Consider the following 24,890-nt stretch of genomic DNA (forward strand, 5'->3'; position numbering starts at 1 on the left):
TTTGGGCAGGTGAGGAAGGAGCGGCCGGGGCGGTGAGTACTGTATCTGAGAGCGGGCGAGGCGGAGGGGGTTTGAATGGGGTGGGGGAGCCTGGTCCCCTCCTAATCGGAGCCGGGCTCCTGCCTTTGCTGCCCGGCGCTCCTGCCCGAAACCTGCGTGCGCGGCTCTCTGTCTCGCCGAAACTGGGTTAGTGGAGTTTCGGGTGTTTTCATCGGAGCCCAGGGTGTGAAATACGTCTGAGGAAGTAAAATCTCGTTTGTTTAAAACTTTGTTGCTTTGCTGTCACTTTAAGTGGTCTTCTTGTGGGACTGGGAATGCCTTTTGTTACTCTGTTTCGGTTATTAATTGCTCTATTTCGTAATTTCTAATTTTATCCTTGCGATGTACTGCTGTCGCAATATAACAAATTTCATCTTAGTGATGTTAAGGATAACTTGATTCCGTTTCTGATTGTGTCCTGATGAGTCTCGACCCAAAACGTCGACTGTTTACTTCCCTCCATTGTTGCTGCCTGACCTGCTGAGTTCCTCCAGCGTTTTGTTTGTGTTGCTCTGGATTTCCAGCATCTGCAGAACCTCTATGTCTCCTCGTTAAATTTTGGGACCCTCTGGGCTACAGCCTGTTTCCACAGTACACATCCCATTTAAGCTTTGTTCTTGCTGAGAAGTTTCAGCTTGCGCAAAGGGAATCAAGTTTGAACTCTGCACTTGAAACCGCGTCAGCGGGTACTGCCATCAGCTCCTCAGACCCATGGAGGCTGGACTGTCAGGAGGTGCAGAGAGAATTCGAGAGAACTGTGAACTAGTCTCATGAAAGAGCAAGAATTTAACAGGTTCAATAATACAGGAGAAATAGACGTAGTTGTACTTCCTAACAGGTGTGAGATCAAAATGGCGTTCAGTAGAATTTGTGCTCTTGTATCACAGTCCCAAAATAAGGTGCAGGCCAGTCGGCCTGGGGAGCTTCTTCACCCAGAGCGGTAGCACTTGAAATCCTGTCCCCACAGGGCTGTAGGGAATCACTTGTTAAATAGGTTGGACCTTTGCATATTAAAGAAAAATCAAGAGATGTCAAGTTTCTTTTTTTGCAGGGATGGAGGTTTAAAAGTAATCACCCATGAGGACACAGCCGCACAATACAAGGGCGTCCCTTTAGAACAGAGATGAAGAGGGAACCCTTTAGCCAGAGTGTGGAAAATTTGTGGAACTCATTGCCATGGACAGCTGTGGAGGCCAAGTCATTGAGTATAGTTCAGGCGGAGGTTGATTAGTCAGGGCATCGAAAGTTATAGGGAGAAGGAAGGTGAATGGAGTTGAGAGGGATAATAAATCAGCCGTGATGGAATGGACTCAATGGGCCGAATGGTCTGTTTTGTTCCTGTGTCCTCTAGCCTTGTCTTATTGAGTGGCGGAGAAGGTATGACAGGCACCTGAAAACAAGGAGCTCTTTCTTGTGTTTCTCCTTACAGGGAATCCCATTCTTGGGATGAGAATGGTTCCTGATGCTTCAACTTGTAAATCAATCTTAAACTCAACAAATTGGAGCCATGGTGAGTCAAGGCAGGGTAATCCCTGCACGTTTGGAAACCGAGGATTCTCCACACTCCATTCCTAATGCTGAAATAATGCTGCTGCTTTCATCTTTATATTTATTCATACCCTGTCTTATTGCTCAGTCTGAAAGACGTAATTGGCTAGTCAGGTATCAGGTTGCTTTCCTGTGTTGTCACGCGGTCGATGAATTCTTTCACTTCTCCCTCAAAGTGGAACATTCATTTTGTGCACTGCACTTCACCCGAGATAGGTAAAACCTTCTTTCTTGGGGCTAGTGAACATTTTGTCTACTGTAAGGTTAATTTGGTCTTTTTCCAAACTCATTTGCTATAGCGTGCTCTAAGTGCAAATCTGCTGAACACAAACAAGTTTATGATGATTGTTTATAGAACAGATGTTGAAGATTGTTTGCTTAAGGTTGAAGGCAGCTGGTTTGCGTGATGAGTACATAGGATGAAGATGGTTTGCGAGACCAGTGCGCGAGTTGAAGATAGGCAGCTTGCGTGACTCTCAGACCATTAGACATGGGGGCCACAATTAGGCCATTCAGTCTGCTCTGCCATTCCATCATGGCTGATCCCACATTCCACTGAACCGCAAACACCTGCCTTCTCACTATATCCTCTGATGCCCTGACCGATCAGAAAACTATCAACTTCTGCATTAGATATACCCATGGACTTGGCCTCCACCTCAGTCTGTGGCAGAGCGTTACACAGGTTCACTACTCTCTGGCTTAAAAAAGTTCCTCCTTACCTCTGTTCTAAAGGGTCGCCTCTCAATTTTGAGGCTGTGCCCTCTAACTCTGGACACCACAAGAAACGTCCTCTCCACATCCACCCTATCTAGTCCTTTCCACATTTGGTAGGTATCAGTGAGATCCCTCCACATTCTTCTGAATTTCAGTGAGTACAGACCCAAAGCTGCCAAACACTCCTCATATGTTAACCTCTTCATTTCCAGAATCATCTTTCTGAACCTCCTCTGACTAGTGTCTTGTAAAGCCTCAGTGTTATCTCCTTATTTTTATATTCTATTCCCCTTGAAATAAATGCCAACATTGCATTTGCTGCCTTTACCATAGACTCAACCTGTAAATTAACTTTCTGGGAATCTTGCACGAGGACTCCTAAGTCCTCTGCACCTCTGATGTTTGAACCCTCTCTCCATTTAGATAATAGTCTGCTTTATTGTTCCTTTTATCAAAATACATTATCATATATTTCCCAACAGTGCATTCCACCTGCCACTTTTTTACCCATTCTTCCAATGCTGCTGCAATTATTATTGCTTCCTCAGCACTACCTACCTGTCCACCTATCTTTGTATCATCTGCAAACTTTGTCACAAAGCCATTAATTCCATTATCTAAATCATTGACAAACAATGTGAAAAGTAGTGGTTCCAATACTGGCCCCTGAGGAACACCACTAGTCACTGGCAGCCAACCAGAAAAGGCCCCTTTATTCCCACTCGCTGCCTCCTGCCTGTCAGCCATTCCTCTATCCATGCCTGTAACGCCATAGGTTGAAAGTGGTTTGCATGGCTGGTGCGAGGGTTGAAGACAGGCAGTTTGGGTTACTGCGTTCACCTGGTCCATAGGTTTTGCAGTCTGTGTGCCTGTAACAGCTCAGAGGAGAGAGAGGGAGAGATGAAGTGGTAACAATTGAAGAAGGGAGGAGGTAGCAGGGGGACTGAGAACTTCTGTGCTGTAAGCACTGCTTCGCTCTATTCACAGATACTGGGATCAGCGTGTGATTATTGAGCTAAAGGAAGTTACAGTAGTAGGTAGAATGTGAAGTTGGTGGGGCTAGTTGAGCGGACGGGTGACCAAACCCTGTTCTGTTCTGTATGTGAGCAATGCACTTTCCCATAAGCTGAAATAAAGTGTGGTAAAACGAGTGACCATCCTCAGCAGAGTTTATGGGGATGTGGATTAAAACTAGTGTGTTTTTTTTAAACACAAGAGATACTGCAGATGCTGGAAATCTTCAGCAATGCACACAAAAGCGGAACTCAGCAGGTCAGCCAGCGACTCTGGAGGGGGAGAAGCAGATAACATTTTGGGCCGAGACCCTTCATCAGGACTGAAAAAGAAGACGGCAGAAAGCAGAATAAAATGCTGTTTTTAAGTTGCAGGGGGAAATTGTGCCAATGTCATCGGGACAGAGGTCCGGAGCTTCTCACGAAACACGGAGGAACTGGGGAAGGGTGACGCAGTACGATGAGGTCCCTCGAGAAAGCCAGCGTTCCCATCCTTCTCTGGAGGAGGACGTCACTGCACTTAGTGCAAAGCTGTTGAAGGATTGTGATTTAGCAGTGAGTGCAGACCCCCTGCCGCCCCCACCACTGCCTCTGCACCCACCAGTTGGCCCCGAGTTCTATCCGGATGAAGCTGATGAGCCGGTGACTTCCCTGGAGCTGAAGCCGGTGCGGCGTTTTATCCCAGATTCCGTGAAGAACTTGTTCAGAGGGAGAAGTGACGATCCACAGGTGAACATGGCTCTTAGCAATACCAGCGACGGAGTGGAGTGCTCACCACCCGCCTCCCCCACACCCTCTGTGAAGGAATATCTCGGGCTGGAAGGGCAGGCATCCGGCACCAGCTCCTACCGGGATCCCTACGGAGGTTCAGGGGGAAGCTACAACTCTCGGAGAGAGGCTGAGTTGATGCTCCCCCACGACCCCTACGATTCGTTGGATCGCCACACCCGCACCGCCCGGAGCTACCATGACAAAGTGCAAGAGTACAACCTGAAATACTCCTACATGAAGTCGTGGGCTGGCTTGCTGCGGATCCTGGGCGCCATTCAGCTGCTGTTTGGGGCCGCTGTATTTGCCTGTGTCTGTGCTTACATACATAAAGACAATGAATGGTACAATATGTTTGGTTACTCTCGGCCGTACAGTCACGCTGCCAACAGTTTGCAAGGAGGATACTACTACGATGGGCCAAAGACACCTTTTGTTATTGTCGTCGCAGGCTTGGCGTGGGTGGTCACCATCATTCTCCTGGTGCTGGGGATGTCCATGTACTATCGCACCATCTTACTGGATTCTAACTGGTGGCCGCTGACCGAGTTTGCCATTAATGTCGTTCTTTTTATCCTCTTTCTGGCTGCTGCCATCGTGTACCTCAACGATATGAACCGCGGCGGCCTCTGCTATTATCCCCTCTTCAACACCCCACTGAATGCGACGTTTTGCCGCGTCGAGGGAGGACAGATCGCTGCGGTCATCTTTCTCTTTGCCACCATGTTCCTGTATCTCATCAGCTCCATTGTCTGTCTGAAGTTGTGGAGACACGAGGCAAAGAGGAGACACCAAAACTACGCTGAGTTTGAGGTAATGAGCTTCTGTTTAAACTTAGAACTCCTTATATTGAGAGGATATGCTTCTCTTCCTCCTCCATATAGAATAGCAGTTTTATTGGTGGGGGGGGGTGTGTGAGGTAACTACTCTATATGCATTCTACATCCAAGTGTGCTGCAGTACATTAAAGCAAGGATGTAATGCTGAGGCTTTGTAAGGCATTCGTCAGACCACACTTGGAGCATGGTGAACAGTTTTGGGGCCCCCTCTGTAAGAAAGGATGTGCTGGCATTGGAGAGGGTCCAGAGGAGATTCACGAGAATTATCCTGGGAGTGAAAGAGTTAATGTACGAGGAGCATTTGATGGCTCTTGGCCTGTACTCACTGGAGTTTAGAAGAATGAGGGGGGGTGGGGGTATCTCGTTGAAACCTATAGAATATTGAATTGCCTAGGTCGAGTGGGCATGAGAGAATGTTTTCTTTAGTGGGTGGGTCTAGGACCAGAGGGCACAGCCTCAGTAAAGTATGTCCACTTGGAACAGACATAAGGAGGAGTTTCTTTAGCCAAAGGGTGGTGAATCTGTGGAACTCATCGCCTCAGACAGCTGTGGCGGCTGAGTCATTGGGTATATTTAAAGCGAAGTTGATTGGTTCTTGATTAGGGTGTTGATGGTAATGGGGAGAAGGATAATTAATCAGCTGTGATGGAATGGTGCATGATGGGCCAAGTGGCCTAATTCTGCTCCTGTGTCTTGTGGTCTAGTACTGTGCTGGTCTGGTTAGACATGAGCGCAGAACAGGTTCACTGGAGGAATTCCAGCACTTGGAGCATGACGTATAATGGATCAACGTTTCCACAAGGACAGGTGTGATTGACCAAACAGAGAAGTGGTTATTTCCTTCTGCTATTGACTATGCCAAATTTAACTCTTTGGTGCTTTGTTTTAGAATTATTTTTTTAAAAAAAGGTTTTTTTGTGTAAGGCCATAGGAAATAGGAGCAGGAGCAAACATTTCGACCTGCTCTGGGGTTTCAACGTGAACAAGGGTGGTCATCCAAATTCAGTCCCCTTTCCTGCTTTTCCCATAACATTCCTTAATTCCTTTCGTCCCCAGAAATCAGGTTTAAGTCCATATGGAATGATTTAGCTTCAAATACCTTTTCTGGTTAGGGAATTCAAAGAAAAGGTGAATTACCATGGAAGCTTGTGGTTTGAAAGTGTGCATCTGGTGTTTGCGCATGTTTTAAAAACTGAACATGTAGGAAACATTCCGCAAGTCAGACAAATTTCTTCTTTGAGGAAAGAACTGGCAGGATGGATAAAGGAGAATCAGTGGATTTTCAGAAAGCATTGGACAAGCTGCCACACATGAGTCCGCTAAACAAAACTAGAGCCGGTGGTATTATAGGAAAGATACTGGCATGGACAGAGGATTGGCTCAGGGCAGAAGGCAAAAAGTGGGAATTCTGGTTAGCTGCCAGTGACACGTGGTGTTCTGCAGGGGTCGGAGTTGGGACCACTTCTTTTCACGTTATATGTCAAAGATATGAATGACGGAGTTGATGCCGTTGTGTCCAAGCTTATGGACAAAACAAAGAGATGGAGAGCAGGTATTGTTGAAGAAGTGGGGAGTCTGCAGAAGGAATATGAAAGCAATGGGGAAGAAGTAGCAGAAAATGAATACAATGTTGGGAAGTGTATAGTCATGTACTTTGGAAGAAAGAATAAAGGTGTAAGCTATTTTCTAAAGGGGAAGAAAATTCAAAAATCGGAGGGGCAAAGGGATTCTGTAAGGTCTAACTTGCCAGTTGATTCGATGGTAAGGAAGGCAAATGCTATGTTAGCATTCATTTCAAGCAAACTAGAATATAGGAGCAAGGATGTAATGCCGAGGTTTTATAAGGCATAGGTCAGATCGTACTTGGAGTAAAATGAGCAGTTTTGGGCCCATTATCTCAGAAAAGATGTGCTGCCACTGGAGAGGGTCCAGAGGTTGTTTATGAGAATAATTCTGGACATTAAAGGGTTAATGTGTGAGGAGCATTTGATGGTTAGGGCCTGTACTCACGGGAGTTTAGAAGATTGAGGAGGGGGGAAGTTCAATGAAACCTATTTAATATTGAAAGGCCTAGACAGAATGGATGTAGAGGGGATGTTTTCTACAGTGGGGGAGTTTAGGATCAGAGAGCAGAATAGAACAGGGATGAGGAGGAAATTTCTTTAACTAGAGGGTGGTGCATCTGTGAAATTCATTGCTACAGACAGCTGTGGAGGCCAACTCACTGGGTTATTTAAAGTGGTGGTTGATAGATTCTTGATTAGTAATGGTGTCAAAGGTTACGGGCAGAAGACAGGAGAATGGGGTTGAGAACTGTGATTTAAGACTCAATGGGCTGAATGGCCTGTGAATTATGGTCTTGATATGTAGAGAGAGTTAACATTTCAGATCTGTGACAGTGCATCAAATATTGTTCCCAGTGTGAAATTTTGTTTTTTTTAAATTCTAGCTGAGAAGTCCGGAAACTGGGACATCCACAGAAACGGTAGGGATGCTGTTCTTAGAGGCTCCAATTTCATTTAAAATGCTGTTTGTTTTCATTTCTGGTTAACATTCCTCCTGCACTTTGTGAGCTTGTGAAACAGAAGCATGTTAAATTTGTGATGGTGATACGTCAAATGGAATTAGCAGGAAAATGATTTTGTGATTTATCTCATTCATTCGAGCTATGGACGGAATGAGAAAGCGTGTTTAATGTACATATATGTTGCCATATACTACCTTGAGATTCTTTTTCTTGCAGAAAAATAAATACAATAGAATTTACAAAAAGCTACACATAAACAGAGTGATAAACAACCAATATGCAAAGAAAGGCAAACTGCAAATAAAAATTAATACCGAGAGCGTGAGTTGTAGAGTCCTTGAAAGTGAGTCTGTAGGTTGTGGAGTCAGTTCTGTGTCAAGGTGAATGAAGTTATCTGCCCTGGTTCAGGAGCCTGATGGTTGTGGGGAAAATCCTACAAAAAGTAGTGGATATGGTCCGGTCCATCACAGGTAAAGCTCTCCCCACCGTTCAGCACATCCACTCAAAACAACGTCACAGAAAAGCAGCATCCATCACCAGGAACCTCCTCCTCCCAAAACAAGCTCTCTTCTCACTGATGCCGAGAGGAGGAAGGTAGAGGGGCCTCAGGATTCACATCACCAGGTTCAGGAACAGTTCCTACCCTTCAACCATCAGGCTCTTGAACCCAAGGGGATAACTTCACTCAACTCCACTTGCCCCCTCACTGAACAGTTCCTACAACCAACGGACTCACTTTAAAGGACTCTTCATCTCATATTCTTGATATTTTTGCTTATTTATTTATTATTGTTATTTCTTTTTGTATTTGCACAGTTTGTTGTCTTTTGCAGACTGGTTGAATGCCCAGGTTGGTGCGGTCTTTCAATGATTCTATTACGTTATTACTCTATCATGGATTTTTAAAAAAAAAATTTTGGAAAAAAAAAGGAAAAAAGAACCCCTACTAACTAAAACAAAAAAAAACCCTACTAACTGAAAAAAAAATGAGGAAAAAAACCCATTGGGAGCACAACCCCGGAGCTATATGACATGTAAGCTTCCATAAAAGAAAAACATCAATCTGCCAACCAAAACCAATGAAACAAGAATCAGAAGGGGACCACCTTAATTAACTCAAATCAAATGATAGTAACGGGCAAAAGAACCCCACCTTTTCTCAAAGTCAAATCGAGGATCAAAAGTTCGACTTCTAATTTTCTCCAAACTAAGACATAACATCACCTGAGAGAACCATTGTATCAAGGTGGGAGCAGAGGCATCTTTCCATTTCAACAAAATAGCCCTTCTGGCCAATAATGTGACAAATGCAATTACATGTTGGTCTGATATAGAAATACCATGAATATATTGAGGAATTATACCAAACAGAACTGTCAATTTATTAGGTTGTAAATTAATTTTTAAAAGCTTTAGAAATTATAGAGAAAATAGATTTCCAAAACTGTTTCAATACAGAACACGACCAAAACATATGTGTCAATGTAGCTGTCTCAGTTTTACATCTATCACACTGACTATCAACATTAGGAAACATTTTAGACGGTCTCTCCTCTGTCAAGTAGTAACTATGTACAATTTTAAATTGAATTAGACAGTGACTGGCACAAATCGAAGAAGAATTAACCAACTTCAAAATTCACAACCAATCCTCTGATATCAAGGTCATGTTAAGCTCTCTTCCCCAATCTTGCTTAATCTTAAGTAAAGGATAATTATACTCTTGTAATAGTAAATTATAATTTTTCCCAATAAAACCTTTCACTAAAGGATTCATTTTTAAAATAATGCCTAACAGGTCAGAATCTTGTATATATGGAAAATTACTTAAATATTCTTGTAAGAAATGTCTGACCTGAAGATATTGCAGGAAATGTGAGTGCGAGAGAGAATACTTAGTTACTAATTTCTCAAAAGACATCAATCGACCTTCTTGAAACAGATCCATGAAAGATAAACAACTTTATTCCTCCAAAGAAAAAAGGTAGGATCACTAAGTGAAGGTTTAAATAAATAGTTTCGATAAATTAAACTAAGGCGGCTAAATTTTTTAAGATTAAAAAAATTACGAAACTGGTACCAAATTCGTAATGACTGCTTAATCATAGGATATAAATTTAGAATAGAAATTTTGGCTAGTTGTACAGGTAAAGAGGCTTCTAATAACAAAGTTAAGTAAAATTGTTTCACAGCTTTCAGTTCCAAATCAACCCAAGGTGGTCGTTCATTTTTATTAGTCCAATATAACCAAAAACACACAATAACGTATATTAACCGCCCAATAATACATTCTTAAATTAGGCAGAGCAAGACCTCCATCCTTTTTTGATTTTTGTAAATGATATTTTCCAATTCTTGGTCTCTTATTATTCCCAACAAAAGATGAAATAATAGAATCAACCTGATCAAAAAACTTCTTAGTTAAAAAAAATAGGAATATTTTGAAATACATACAAAAATTTTGGTAAGATCATCATTTTAACTGCATGAAAGTGTAAGTGGATTCCATCTACAAAATATTTGCTTCATAAAATCCACTAAGGGAACCAAATTAGCTCTATAAAGGTCTTCATAATTTTTAGTGATGATAACACCTGAATATTTGAAAGAGTGTGTAACTTTAAAAGGAATGTCATCATATATAGAAGCAGAATCATTCAAAGGAAAAATTCACTTTTATTAAAGTTTAATTTATATCCCGAAAACTTTCCAAATTCATTTAATAATTTCAATAAACTAGGAATGGATTCTTCAGGATTCGAAGCATAAACTAAAAGATCATCAGCATAAAGGGAGATCTTATGAATAGTCCCATTTATGGAAATTCCTTGAATATCTTTAGCTTCATGAAATGCAATAGCCAAAGGTTCCAACATCAAATTAAGTTACGGGGGACTTAACAGACATCCTTGTCTCGTACCCCGCAAAATTCGAAAAAGAGATCTGCAATTATTAGTAATAGCAGTGGCAATAAGGCTTTTGTATATCATTCTAATCCACGTATTAATATTAGTACCAATGTTGAATTTCTCTAAAATGTTAAATAAGTATTTCCATTCAACTCTATCAAATGCCTTTTCAGCATCAAGAGAAACAACACATTGAGTCTTAGAAAGGAATGAGTATGTAACATTTAACAGTCTCCGAGTATTAGAGAAGGAATAACGGCCTTTTATAAAACCTGTTTGGTCATGAGAAATAATTTTAGCTAGAATATTCTCCAGTCGATTAGCCATTATTTTTGAAAGAATTTTAGCATCCACATTTAATAGTGAAATAGATCTATATGAAGCGCAATCAGTAGGGTCTTTATCTTTCTTAAGAATTAAAGAAATAGAAGCTTCATAAAATGTAGGAGGTAACTCTCCTAACAAAAAAGAATCTTTGAGCATTTCCAACATATATGGAGAAAGCAATTCTTCAAATTTTTTATAATATCCTAAGAAAAACCATCCAATCCAGGAGCTTTACCAGATTGCATTGAAAGAAAAGCTTTCTGAATTTCCTTTTCAGTAATAAGAGTATCAAGAGTTTGTTGATCTTCAACAGAAATTCTAAGAAAATCAATCTTTTGTAAAGAGGCAATCATTTTAGAAGGATCAGCTGGAAACTGAGATTTAGAATTCAGTGTAAAAGTCCTGAAAAATTTTATTAATGTCTTCATAATTACAAGCTAAACTACCATTTCCCTTACAAATTTTTAAGATTTGTCTTTTAGCTCCAGCTGCCTTTAATTGGGCAGCTTATTATTTCTGTCTCCAAACATATAAAATTGACTTTTTAATTTAAGCAAATTTCTTTCAATAAGATAAGTTAATAGTAAATTATATTGTGATTGAAGTTCAACCCTTTGTTTAAATAAATCAATGTTAGGACAGACTGCATAAATATTATCCTAGTCTTTAATTTGTTTTGAAATCTTATCTAACTCTATTTTTGTCTGTTTCTTGAGCTTAGCCAAATAGGAGATTATCTGACCTCGCAAATATGCTTTAAGTGTATCCCATATAATCAATTCGACATATCTCTCGTATTATTAAAAAGAAAAAAATCTTTTATCTGAGTCTCAATAAATTTGACAAAGTCTGAACTTCGTAATGAATTTTCTGGAAAACGCCAAGGCAAATTTACAATACGACATCATTCAATTCAAAGGCTAAGCTTAAAGGCACATGATCTGAAACAGCGATAGCGTCATATTCACATTTCTGGACTTTGGACAAAATTCGGAAATCAGCTATAAAATAATCAATTCTCGAATTTTTTTTATGAATATGTGAATCTCTATCATTAAGATGTAAATTTCTTCAGATTTCGATCAAGCCATAATCAATTAAAAAGAGTTAATAAGTGATGCTGAACAACTCGGAAGTCGCTGGTTGGTTGAACTCTTGTCAATCAAAGGATTTAAACAACAGTTAAGATCACCATCCATTAACAATATATATTCATTTAAATCTGGAAATAAACCAAATACATTTTTAAAAAAAGAAGGATCATCTACATTAGGTCCATGTAGATTAACCAGGACAATTTTTCTATTACAAATTGTTCCCTTGACAATTAAAAATCTACCATTAATATCTGACATGATATCTTCTTGGATAAATAAAATATTAGATTTAATAAAAATAGATACTCCCTTTGTTTTATTTTGACAAGTGGCATGATATTGAAGGCCCTTCCACTATTTAAAATATCTATTTTGATCACCCGTTCTGATAGGCGTTTCTTGAGCAAAAATTATATCGGGCTGGAATCGATTAATAATTTTGAAAGTCTTCTTTTGCTTCATAGGGTGATTCCAGCCATGGATTTCTTGAGTAAGCCTGCAAGAAAATTGGTTGCCTTTGGTGATATGTATGCCCTTTGATAATACATTTACTTTGAACTTTGAATAACTGTTCCTGAAGCTGGTGGTTTGGGTCCCGAAGTTTCTGTACCTGCTGCCTGATGGTGGTATTGAGAAGAGGACATGGCCTGACCTGAATCTGCCCCATCCCAGCACACTTGTGGTGCCACGTAGCATTGTAAAGAATGTCATCGGTGTTCAGACGGCACTGCTGATCCCCTTTTTATTGAAATATGTTACACAGTAATATAATTTTCCAGGGAGTCTAAAGGAGCACAGGATTGGGGGGTGGGGTAAGAAACTCGAGGTTCCCAACCATCAGGATTTAGGAATTATCAGGCAGCAGATTGCCAAAGTTTTTCACGTCCCAGTGGCCCCCATATTCCATTACAGTACATTTGTGTCTTTGTTTTAGCAGGCATGGCGATCTAAAGAGAAGTCTGTTGTAACCAACCCAAGTCACAAAGAGCAGCAGCCAATAGAAGTGAAACCCGCAGTGCTAAGTGGGTCCATTCCTGCGGGTCACATTCCGAAACCCCTCATTATGGCTGACTACCTGGCGTAAGTACAGAGTAACCATTTTACCTTCATAAATAAATCATTGGATCTGGTCTCAACGCGGCTGGCAAAAGGGATGACATGCTGTATCTAATGAATGAGATTGACTTTTAAATCAAGCTGTTTCTTCTTACACAGAGCTTGGTTTTTATTCTTGGAGTTGGTGCAGGGACACCACAAAGTGTGTTGGTAGCTAATGCTATACCTAGTTTTTCTATCACTGTGCTGCCCAGCTCAAGGCTATGCAATGGTTTCCAGGTGTCAGGGGTCATGAAGTGTGTGAAGTTAACATTACTAGGGAGAAGGTTCTTGGGAAACTGAAAGGTCTGAAAGTAGATAAGTCACCTGAACCAGATGGTGTACACCCCAGGGTTCTGAAGGAGGTAGCTGAAGAGATTGTGGAGGCATTAATAATGATTTTTCAAGAATCACTAGATTCTGGAATGGTTCCGGAAGACTGGAAAATTGCAAATGTCACTCCTCTCCAAGAAGGAAGCGAGGCAGAAATAAGCAAATTATAGGCCAGTTGATCTGACCTCAGTGGTTAGGAAGATGTTGGAGTCGATTGATTAGGATATGGTTTTGGGGTACTTGAAGGCACATGATAAAATAGGACATAGTCAGTGTGGTTTTCTGAAGGGAAAATTGTGACTGACAAATCTGTTAGAATTCTTTGAAGAAATAACAGGCAGGATTGACAAAGAAGAATTGGTTGATGTTGTGTACTTGGATTTTCAGAAGGCCTTTTTACAAGGTGCTAAACATGAGGCTGCTTAACAAGCTATGAGTCCATGGTATTACAGGAAAGATTCTAGCACGGATAAAGCTGGGGCTGATGGCAGGAGGCATAGAGTGGGAATAAAGGGAGCTTTTACTGGTTGGCTGCCAGTAGCTGGTAGTGTTGCACAGGGGTCTGTGTTGGGACTGCTTTTTGTGTTATATGTCAATGATTTGGATGATGGAATTGATGGCTTTGTTGCAACGTTTGCAGACGATATGAAGATAGGTGGAGGGGCAGGTAGTTTTGAGGAAGTAGAGAGACTACAGAAGGACTGAAACAGATTAGGAGAATGGACAAGAGAAATGGCAGATGGAATACAGTGTCGGGACGTGTATGGTCATGCACTTTGATAGAAGAAATGAAAGGGTTGACTATTTCCTAAGTGGGGAGGAAATACAAAAATCTGAGGCGCAAAAGGACTTGGGAGTTCTTGTGCAGGATTCCCTAAAGGTTAATTTGCAGACTGAGTCTGTGGTGAGGAAGGGGCAAGTGTGATGTTAGCATTCATTTCAAGAGGACTAGAATGTAAAAGCAGGGATGTAATGTTGAGACTTTATAAAGCACTGGTGAGACCTCATTTGGTGTTCTGTGAGCAGTTTGGGCCCCTTATCTCAGAAAGGATGTGCTGAAACTGGAGAGGGTTCAAAGGAAGTTCACAAAAATGATTCCAGGATTGAATGGCTTGTCATATGAAGTGTGTTTGAGGGCTCCTGGCCTGTATTCACCAGAATTCAGAAGAATGAGGGGTGACCTCATTGAAACCTATCGAATGGTGAAAGGCCTTGATAGAGTGGATGTGGAGAGGATGTTTCCTATAGTGGGAGAGTCTAAGACCAGAGGACACAGCCTCAGAGTAGAAGGGTGTCCTGTTAGAATGGAGATGAGGTGGAATTTCTTTAGCCAGAAAGTGGTGAATCTGTGGAATTCTTTGCTACAGGCAGCTGTGGAGGCCAAGTCTGTATGCATATATAAGGCAGAGGTTGATAGATTCTTGGTCAGGGCATGATGGGATTTGGGTAGAAGGCAGGAAATTGGGGCAGAGTGGAAAATTGGACCAGCCATGATGAAATGGCGGAGCAGACATAATGGGCCAAATGGCCCTAATTCTGCTCCTTGAGCTTATGGTCTTATGATCAGTGGTTTTGTCAGATAAATATGTGAATTAACTCTCAAACTTCACCGAGTTTTACCCTTTTCACCTCCTGCCATCATCGATGCATTTTCTTTTGACCAACACCTTCCCTTATATTGTTTGTCTGTCTGCCTTACTTAGAGATACAGTGCAAAATAGGCACTTCCAGTCCTTTGCACCACAATGTCCAGTAACCTCTGATTTAAACCTAGCCTAATCACAGGAGAGTTTACAATGACCAATTAACCTACTGACCATCTTTAGACTGTAGGAGGAAATTGGAGCAGTCAGAGAGAACCAATACGTTCCACAGGAAGGTCAAACCGCCTCCTTAGAGATGCTGTTGGAATTGAACTCTGCAATCTCTCCACTTATCTTCTATCAGTACCCTCCTTTTGGGCTTCTGAGCAGTGCCTTTACCAGAAGGGCAACCCCAGACATTATCAATACTGTTCAGAGATTGTCTGCCTGGCGTCAGTGGTTGCATAACTGAGACTTGTGATCTGCACCGGCTGCTCTTATGACCATCCACCTCCTGCTCCCGTGGCTTCACTTGACGCTGACTGGGGAGGCTAAGTAGGTGCTGCACCTTGCCCGAGGGTGACCCGCAGGCTTGCGGAGGGTAGGAGGACCTTGTACGAGGTTCAAATACAGTGGTGCTAGAAAGTTTGTGAACCCTGTAGAATTTTCTCTATTTCTGCATAAATATGACCTAAATGTGATCAGATCTCCACGTAAGTCCTAAGACTAGATAAAGAGAACTCAATTAAATACACAAACATTATACCTGTTCATTTATCTATCGAGAAAAATGATCCAATATTACATGTATTTGTTGGAAAAAGTATGTGAACCTCTGGGGTAATGCCTTCTATAAAAGCTATTTGGAGTCAGGTGTTCCTTTCAATGAGATGAGATTGGAGGTGTGGGTTGCAGAGGTGCCCTACCCTGTATATAAAAAAAAAGACACACAAAGTCAGGTTATGGACAAAGCCTGCTCTTCTCAAGAAAGATCTGTTTATCTGCACCATGCCTCGATCAAAACAACTTTCAAAGGACTTTGGAAAAAGAATTGCAGAGTTGCATGAAGCTGGAAAAGACTACAAAAGTATTTCTAAAACCCTGAGTGTTCCATCAGTCCACAGTAAGAGAAATTGTTACAAATGGAGGAAACTCAGTACTGTTGCTACTCTCCCTCGGATTGGGCATCCTGCAAAGATCACACCAAGAGCACAACGTGCAGTGCTGAAGGAAGTGAAAAAGAACCCAATTGTAACAGCAGAAGACCTGCAGAAATCTCTAGAGTATGCTGAGGACTCTGTTCATATGTCCAGTATAAGAAAAAACACTGAACAAGAATGGTGTTCATGGAAGTACACCACAGAGGAAACCACTGCTCTCTAAAAAAAACATTGCTGCACATCTCAACTTTGCAAAAGACCACCTGGATGTTTCACAGTGCTTCTGGGACAATGTTCTGTGGCCGATTGAGACAAAAGTTGAGCTTTTTCATAGAAAGGCACAGCACTGTTAGGAGAAAAAAGGGCACTGCACACCAACACTAAAACCTCATCCCAACTGTGAAGCATGGTGGAAGGAGTATCATGGTTTGGGGCTGGTTTGCTGCCTCAGGGCCTGGACAGTTTGAGGGAACAATGGATTCAAAATCGTATCAAGACATTTTACAGGAGAATGTCAGTCAAACAGTCCGTCACCTGAATCTTAATAGAAGTTGGATAATGCAATAATCCAAAAGAGGAGAGTAAATCAACAACAGAGTTGTTTAAAAAGACGAGAATTCATGTTTTGGAATGGCCGAGTCAAAGTCCTGACTTTAATCCTGTAGAAATGTTGTGGAAGGACCTGAAGCAAGCAGTTCATGCAAGGAAGCTCACCAACATCCTAGAGTTAAAGCAGATTTGTAAAGAGGAATGGCCTAAAATTTCTCCAAGCTGCTGTGCAGGATTGATCAACAGTTACCAGAAAAGTTTGGTTGAAGTTATTGGTGTACAAGGGGGTCACACTAGTTACTGAAATCAAAGATTCACATACTTTTTCCAACAAATACATGTAATATTGGATCACTTGTCTCAATAAATAAATGAACGAGTCTAATGGTTTTTGTTATTTATTTAATTGGATTTTAGGACTTGCATGAAGATCTGATCACATTTTAGGTCATATTTTTGCAGAAGTTTAGAAAATTCTACATGGTTCACAAACTTTGTAGCACCACTGTATAGTGGACTAATAAAATTATCATCTTTGATTTTGGGTCTGAGCTTATCGAAGTTGTTGCCATGCTAAACTGGATTAGAGCTGTTGAGATAGAACTTATTAGTGTCCTCAGAGTAATACAGTATGGAGATAGCCTCTTCAGCCCATCTGGTCATGCCAATCACAGCATCCTCCCTGCTAGTCCCAGTTTCCCAAGCTTGGACTAGAGGGCTGAGTTACAGGGAGAGGCTGGCCATGTTGTACCTTTATTCCCTGGAGCACAGGAGACCTCATAGAAGTTCATAAAATCACCAATCCAAACCGCTCCCCTCTATGAACCTGTCCAAGTGCCTTTTAAGTGTTGCAGTTGTACCCGCCTGGACCACATTCTCTGGCAGCTCACTAACTTCTGCGTAAAGTTACCTCTTAGAACTCTGTGCCCCACAGTCTTGAACTGCCCAGCCCTGGAGAAAAGACTTACGACCATGCAACTTATCCATACCCCTCATAATTTTATAACTTCTGTGAGGTCACCCCTCATTCTCCTACACTTCAGAGAATAAAGATCCAGCGTGGCCAACCTCTCCCTATAACCTAGCCCCTCTGGTCCAGACAGCATCCTTGTAAATCTCTTCTGCACTATCTCCACCTTGATAAAGTCCTTCCTGTAACAGGGTGACCTGTTCTCTGATGTGTCACTGTTTTTGATGGCTGCTCTTGGTAGGAAAATGTTTCTAAATCTGATGAGAGATGGGTGAGGTCCACCTGACCATGAGATCCTGCTGATGTTTACAGCGAAGCAAATGCAGAATGAAATGGTGTTTCCTTGATTGCTGATCCCTACACGTTATACAGTATGTCTGTGTTAATCTTGTTTTTTAATTGAACTGGGTAGAGCATTGAGTTAAATTATTTTAAAAAGGAATTTTTTTTTTTGGTTTAGTAAATACCCAACTATTCGAACACCTGAGGAGCGGGAGCGCTACAAAGCTGTATTCAACGACCAACATGCAGAATACAAGGAACTTCACGCAGAGGTGCAAGCCACTCTGAAGAAGTTCAGTGAGATGGATGCCATGATGAGCAGACTCCCTCAGCATGCAGGATCCCAGCAGGTCAGTACACCACGTCAAACCTCAGAATCAGGTTTATTATCACTGGCGTGTGACGTGAAATTTGCACACAATCTCGCCTTAATATTTGGCATTTTACTGGCTCTTTTAAATGTAATGAAAGCAATTACAGTTACTTATTTAGATGCACAGCATGGAATACATTAGCCCTTCTGGCCCTTCGAGCCACATTGCCCTGGCAACCCCTGGCAACTCTGACTTAACCCTAGTTTAATCATGGGACAATTTACCAAGACTATTTAACCTACCTGGCGGGTGTTTAGAGTGTGGGGGGGATGAACCAGCGCACCCGGAGAGCACCCACACATTCCAGAGGGGGTGGGGGGGTAGTGATTCCTTACAGAGGATGCCGGGGTTGAACTCTGAGCTCCTCCTGGAGTTGAAGAAGCACTGCGCTCACCGCTATACTATCGTGGTAGTTTGCGTGATGTGGCTTCAGTAGTACCACTGACCCAGTTCCAATTCCGCTGCTGACTTAGAGTTTAAACATTCCCCCTGTGACTGGGGGGTTCCTCATTTTCAATCCACATATAGGTTCGCGCTAGTAATTTGTGCACGTTATGTTGGTACCAGAAGCACGGCAACATTTGCAGGCTGCCCCCAGCACATCTGAGACACTGTTGGTTGATGACATAAATGACACATTTCACTGTATGTTTGGAAGTACCTTTGACAAATAACGCTAATCTTTAACTCTGTGATGAGAAATATGATTGTTTTGTGTATACCTTTGGTTGGGAAAATAACTGCATGGTTTCATCTGAAAAGTGATTCATTTTACAAGATAAATTTGTATTCAAATACAAACATCAGCAACACATTGATTACAACTCTGTTGATGAAGAATAAAGATCTTTATAGTTAAGTCCGATTTGCTTTGTCATGTTAGTGTAAAAGTGCCTCCTGCTGTTTGGTCAGCTCTTGTTCCCGAGCCTGTATCTAATATTGATACCGTTTTTTAAAAATTTGGAGCAGTAAGAAAGGTTTCTTAAAGTTGTTATAGACAGGGGGAGGGTAGTGTGGATAAGCTCCCACTACATTTGAAAAGCTTGCAATGGCTTGTGTCACAAATAGCCCTCGCAACCAAGCCCAGCTCCTGGCCTTCAGGTGTTGCTTAGCGACCAAGCCTGGCAGAATAATTTCTACTGACAGGAGAAGGAGCAAAGGCAGGTTACTGGTGCTTTAAAACCAGTCATTTTGTGCAGATGGAACTTGTCAGCTGTGGTTGGCAGGTCATCCAGGAGAAGGGAAACTGTGATTTCAACTTGCGATGCCTTGCAGCTATACTCACTCGTGTGGATGGTTTCGGGAGTAAACCATGAGGCAGCCCTACATTGAGTTTAATGCTGACTGGCAACTCCTGCAATGCCGTACTTCTCCTAGATGAGATCCCAACCAAAACTGACAAGCCCCATCTGCACAAAATAGCTGGTTTTAAGGTGTCAGCAACCTGGCTTTGCCCCTTCCTGTCAGCAGAAATGATTCCTTTGGATTCATCAGCTCTGTGAAGACGGGGAGCCTGCTGCACGACCAACAGCTTGTACTACCCTGGCTTGTGTATTATGTACATAGCAAACATGATCGACCCTGACCAGCGGAGAGCCCCGAGAAGAAAGACCTCTGGTGGCTGCATTGTTACTTATACAGAAGTGATCATCTCAGAATTGACTCATTTTTTTATTGATAGTTTGCATGTCTGTGCCTACAGTCGGCCTTTGTATGTGTTGGTACAATCTTTCTGTGTACAAGCAAGCAGTGTGTTTTTCCACACCCGTCCAATTGCTGTTACCTAAACAACAGGAATTCTGCAGATGCTGGAAATTCAAGCAACACACATAAAAGTTGCTGGTGAACGCAGCAGGCCAGGCAGCATCTCTAGGAAGAGGTACAGTCGACGTTTCAGGCCGAGACCCTTCGTCAGGACTAACTGTTACCTACATTTGATTTTGCAGTTAGGTCAGTAATTGGCTTTCTAGGCTTTGAGAGAAATGGAATCGTGTTTTCCTCTCTCACTCTCTGGTGCATAAACACTTTTCCTGACTGGCTGACCTATGAGGATTACATGTTCTCAAGAAGCAGCCACCACTTTTTTTTTTTGCAAAGATCAAGATGATGCATTTAATTTAAGCCTCTTTTTGAACATCGTGTGAACTTCAATTGTACCTACTGCCCGTAATGCCTCTGGTACTTAGGACAGCGGTGAAGGTCCTCCATTTCTGGCCATGTTCATGTCAGTAGCTCTGTTTTCACTACGGTCAGTCATGCAAGTCCCGGGTGGAGACTCACGAATACCATCGCACCCAGGCATAAGATGATTCTTCAGTGCTGTTTCCGTAACAATTTTCTTTGACCAGTCAGGGTTGTTAGCCCTGAGCTGTACCCCCAAACCTGGAGGACCGGTGGACCACTCTTAGTCTGGCCTCTACCCTTTGACCTGTTTGGCATGAGTGACCCTACCAAGAGCCAAAGCATAAAACCCTGACTCCAGCCGGCATAGCTGTCTGAGTCTTAAAAGGATCCTTTTCTGGTTGGCTGCCAGTGACTAGTGGTGTTCCGCAGGGGTTGGTGTTGGGACCACTTCTTTTTATGCTGTATATAAATGATTTAGATGATGGAATAGATGGCTTTGTTGCCAAGTTTGCAGGTGATACAAAGATTGGTGGAGGGGCAGGTAGTGTTGAGGAAACAGGGAGGGTGCAGAAGGACTTAAACAGATTAGGAGAATGGGCAGGAAAGTGGCAAATGAAATACAATGTTAGAAAATGCATAGTCATGCACTTTGGTAGTAGAAATAAATGTGCGGAATAATTTCTAAACGGGGAGAAAATCCAAAAATCTGAGATGCAAAGGGACTTGGGAGTCCTTGTGCAGAACACCCTGAAGGTTAACCTGCAGGTGGAGTTAGTGGTGAGGAAGGCAAATGCCATGTTAGCATTCATTTCAAGAGATCCAGAATACAAGAGCAAGGATGTGATGATGAGAATTTATAAGGTACTGGTGACGCCTCACCTTGAGTATTGTGAACAGTTTTGGGCCCCTCATCTTAGAAAAGATGTGCTGGCATTGGAGAGGGTCCAGAGGAGGTTCACAAGGATGATTCCAGGAATGAAAGGGTTATCATATGAGGAACGTTTGATGGCTCTGGGTCTGTACTCACTGGAATTCAGAAGGATGAGGCGGGATCTCATTGAACCCTTTCAAATGTTGAAAGGCCTAGACAGAGTAGATGGGGAAATGACGTTTCCCGTGGTGGAAGAGTCTAGGACAAGATGGCACAGCCTCAAGATAGAGGGGCACCCTTTGTATTAGCATTTCAAATTACTTACTGAACCTACATGTTAGCTTTTTGCTGCTTATAGTGGAATCCCACAACTTGTTTGTATTGCAACACTTTGAAATCTGACTCTAAAGAGATTCTGCAAATGCTGGAAATCCAAAGCAACACACACAAAATGCTGGAGGAACTCAGCAGGTCAGGCAGCATCCATGGAGAGGAATAGATAGTCAATGTTTTGGGCTGAGACCCTTCATCAGGTCTCCTATTACTCTATTTAAATAATTTGCTTTTTCATCCTTGCTTTCAGAGAAGATAACTACACATTCTCCAAGTGCTAACTTATTGTGCCCTGTCCAAATGCCTTAACAGGCTCGTTGTAGTCCTTCATCACTTGTTAACCTGCCTGTCATTTTGTGATAATATCAAATATATGTCAATGAACATTGCACTGGTCAGGTTCAGATTTATTTATTGCATGCACATCGAAACATACAGTGAAATGTATTGTGCATTTTCATTGTTTGTGTAAATCTGGCATGGATTCAGTGAGCAGATGAGAGCTGGATAGACCTGTGGTGGGTCTACCTGTCAGCAGATCCTCTCCCTACCATGGTGGACACTTTGCCATGGACTTCCCTGTGTCACTGATGGAGATGGGCTGAGGGCATCTCTGATTCCATCACTGAGGTATCGGAGTGCTTCTGTGCTGTTTGCCTTTATCCCTCTGCCCCTTGCATCTATGTGGATTTAAGATGCACGTTTATTTGTCATGCGTACATCGAAACATACACTGAAGTGCATCATTTGTGTTAACAACCAACACACCCAAGAATGTGCTGGGGGCAGCCCGCAAATGTCGCCACACATTCAGCCACCAAAAAAAACATTCTTCACAGTTTAAAATCAGGAAACATTCTGTCAGAATTTTGTATTTTTGTGAACAATAGTGAAGAAAAATACAAGTGGAATTAAGAAAATAATCTATCAATTACATTACTATAATTGTGTGAAAAATTCAGACAACCCAACATCGTTTACTGAACATCCGTATCTTCTAACCCTTAGGAGTATGACAGGATTGCAAATGTTTTCCATGAATATCAGAAGAAGAAAAATGTGAGTATAACATGGTAACGTTTTCAAGGATCAACTTTGTTTGCTATATAGAATTACATACATTAGGAATTTGCTGTGATGTGTTTGCAGTTCCCAATTTTAGAGAAAATTTACAAAGATCTTACCGAGTCTGGAACTGGAAAGGTTACAACTTTACTCCCTGGAGTGTAGGAGAATAAGGGGAGATTTGATAGAGGTATACAAAATTATGAGAGGTATAAATAGAGCAAATACAAGCAGGCTTTTTCCACTGAAGTTGGGCGAGACCAAAACTATAGGCCACTGATCAAGGGTGAAACGTGAAATATTTAAGGGAAACCTGAGGGGGAGCTTCACTCAGAGGATGGTGAGAGTGTGGAACGAGCTGCCGCTGTAGGTGGTGGATGTGCATTTGATTGCAATGTTTAAGATAAGTTTGGATAGGTTCATGGATGGAAGGTGTGTTTGGAGGGCTATGGTCCAGGTGCAGGTTGATTGGACTAGGCATAACAGCGGTTTGGTATGCACTAGATGGGTTAAAGTGTTGTGGTGCTTTAATCAAATTCAGATTTATTTTCATTGTCTTACATGATGTGAAGTTTGTTGTTCTGCAGCAGCAATGCATAAAAAATTGACTATAAATTACAAAATAAATCGTACAAATAAGGAGTATCAAGGTAGCGTTTATGGGTTTATTGACTATTCCAAAATCTGATTGTGGAGGGGAAGAAGCTGTCCCTGAATCACCTGTACCAGCTCCCTAAATGGTAGGAACGAGAGCAGAGCATGTCCTGGATAGTGAGGGTGCTCAGTGATGGATGTGGCACTGCCATTTGAAGATGTCCTCAGTGGTGTGGAGGGTTCTGCTCGTAATGGTTCTGGCTAAGACTTGCAGTCCTCTGCATTCTCTTGTGATCCTGTGCATTGGAGCCACCATACCAGGCAGTGATGTAACCAGTCAGAACGCTCTCCACTGTATATCTGTAGAAATTTGCAAATTTTTGGTGACATACTTAAATCTCCTTTAACTCCTAATTGAGTAGAGCCCCTGGCATGCCTTTCTCATGGTTGCATCAATGTGTTGGGCTTACATTTACTCTACCTATACCCCTCATAATTTTGTGCATACCTCTCTCAAGTCTCCCCTCATTCTTCTAGGAAGTAAAGTCTTAACCTATTCAACCTTTCCCTGTAATTCAGGTCGTCAAGTCCTGACAAATTCCATGCAAATTTTCTCTGCACTTCTTCAATCTTATTTTCTTTTTTCCTGTAGGTAGGTGACCAAAAACTGCAACGAAACTCCAAATTAGACCTCACCAATATCTTGTATGACTTCAACATTACATCCAACTCCTGTACTCAAGACTGTAGTTTATGAAGGCCAATGTGCCAAAAAAATTCTTTGTGACCTTATCTACCTGTGACTCCACTTTCAAGGAATTATGGATCTGTTTTCCCAGATATGTCTGTTCTACCTCAATCCTCAGTGTCCTGCTGCTTACTGTGCATTCCCTACCCTGGTTTGTCCTCCCAAAGTGCAACACCTCACATTTTCCACCCTGGGGGAGAAAGTCTCCAGCTGTCTACTCAACCTAGGCCTCGTATCCTGTATCAAGTCACTTCAAGGGGGTCAGAATATTGTAACTTGGGAGATCCAAGGAATTTAGACATTAATATGATATAAAATAATTGATGCACATTTAGTGATTAAACATTAACCTGACTCCAGACACTGGATGATGCTGTGCTTATTTATTTTGTGCAGGATCCCACCTTCCTGGAGAAAAAAGAACGTTGTGAATATTTGAAAAACAAGCTCTCCCATATCAAGCAGAGAATTCAAGAATATGACAAGGTCATGAGCTGGAATGATAACTATTAAGGGGCTGACAAGTCCGGAAGAATCTCAGAGCGAGTTGTCCCTGGTCTCTACAACTGCATTAACCTGAAGCAAAAATGCAAAGAAACTGCAGATGCTGGATATCTGAAATAAAAACAGAAAAATACTGGGAACTTTTGGGAAATTGGGCAGCATTCACAGAGGGAGATGCACGTTAACTACCTCCAGAACTTCAGAATGGTAGAAAAGACTGAGGGCTTGAAGTGTTGCGGTTTCCCCTCCAGAGATATTGCCTGGCCTAAAGAATTTCTAGATTGTTGTCTTTGTTATATCTGACTATTATTTTGTATTTCATAATTACAAAACCTTACATTATTGTACCTCCTGAGAACATAAAGACATTTTAAACTTAATTTAATCTTTTGTGTTCACGTGTTCCCTCTAGTATGTGTATATATGACTTTTGATATTTGTCTCCTGTTTTAGTTAATACTTTTGTATGAAACCCCTGTTTATATTCCATGTGCAAAAATAAAATAACTGAGAATTCTTTA

General features: G+C 41.8%; 1 protein-coding gene across 2 annotated transcripts; it reads left to right on the top strand.

The window, feature by feature from the left end:
- On the top strand, window positions 1-24,890 carry marveld2b (MARVEL domain containing 2b). 2 transcript variants are annotated; one of them, XM_063068572.1, is made up of 7 exons: window positions 1-32; window positions 3,693-4,898; window positions 7,374-7,409; window positions 12,719-12,864; window positions 17,935-18,106; window positions 22,467-22,517; window positions 24,262-24,890. In XM_063068572.1, exons 2-7 carry the CDS (start codon window positions 3,708-3,710, stop codon window positions 24,376-24,378), a joined length of 1,713 nt encoding a protein of 570 aa, XP_062924642.1. In that variant the 5' UTR covers window positions 1-32; window positions 3,693-3,707; the 3' UTR covers window positions 24,379-24,890. The 2 variants fall into 2 exon arrangements, with proteins under 2 accessions (XP_062924642.1, XP_062924643.1); XM_063068573.1 differs by having other exon boundaries at window positions 12,722-12,864.

This window comes from Mobula hypostoma, chromosome 16 (assembly GCF_963921235.1).
Source record: "Mobula hypostoma chromosome 16, sMobHyp1.1, whole genome shotgun sequence".
NCBI lineage: Eukaryota > Metazoa > Chordata > Chondrichthyes > Myliobatiformes > Myliobatidae > Mobula > Mobula hypostoma.

Bases quoted from the DNA above. Each gene is read 5' to 3' on its own strand.
- marveld2b (XM_063068572.1), top strand. From the start codon at position 3,708: ATGTCATCGGGACAGAGGTCCGGAGCTTCTCACGAAACACGGAGGAAC. The intron at 7,410-12,718 runs GTAGGGATGCTG...TCTTTGTTTTAG, and splicing joins CTGGGACATCCACAGAAACG to CAGGCATGGCGATCTAAAGA. The intron at 12,865-17,934 runs GTAAGTACAGAG...TTTTTGGTTTAG, and splicing joins ATTATGGCTGACTACCTGGC to TAAATACCCAACTATTCGAA.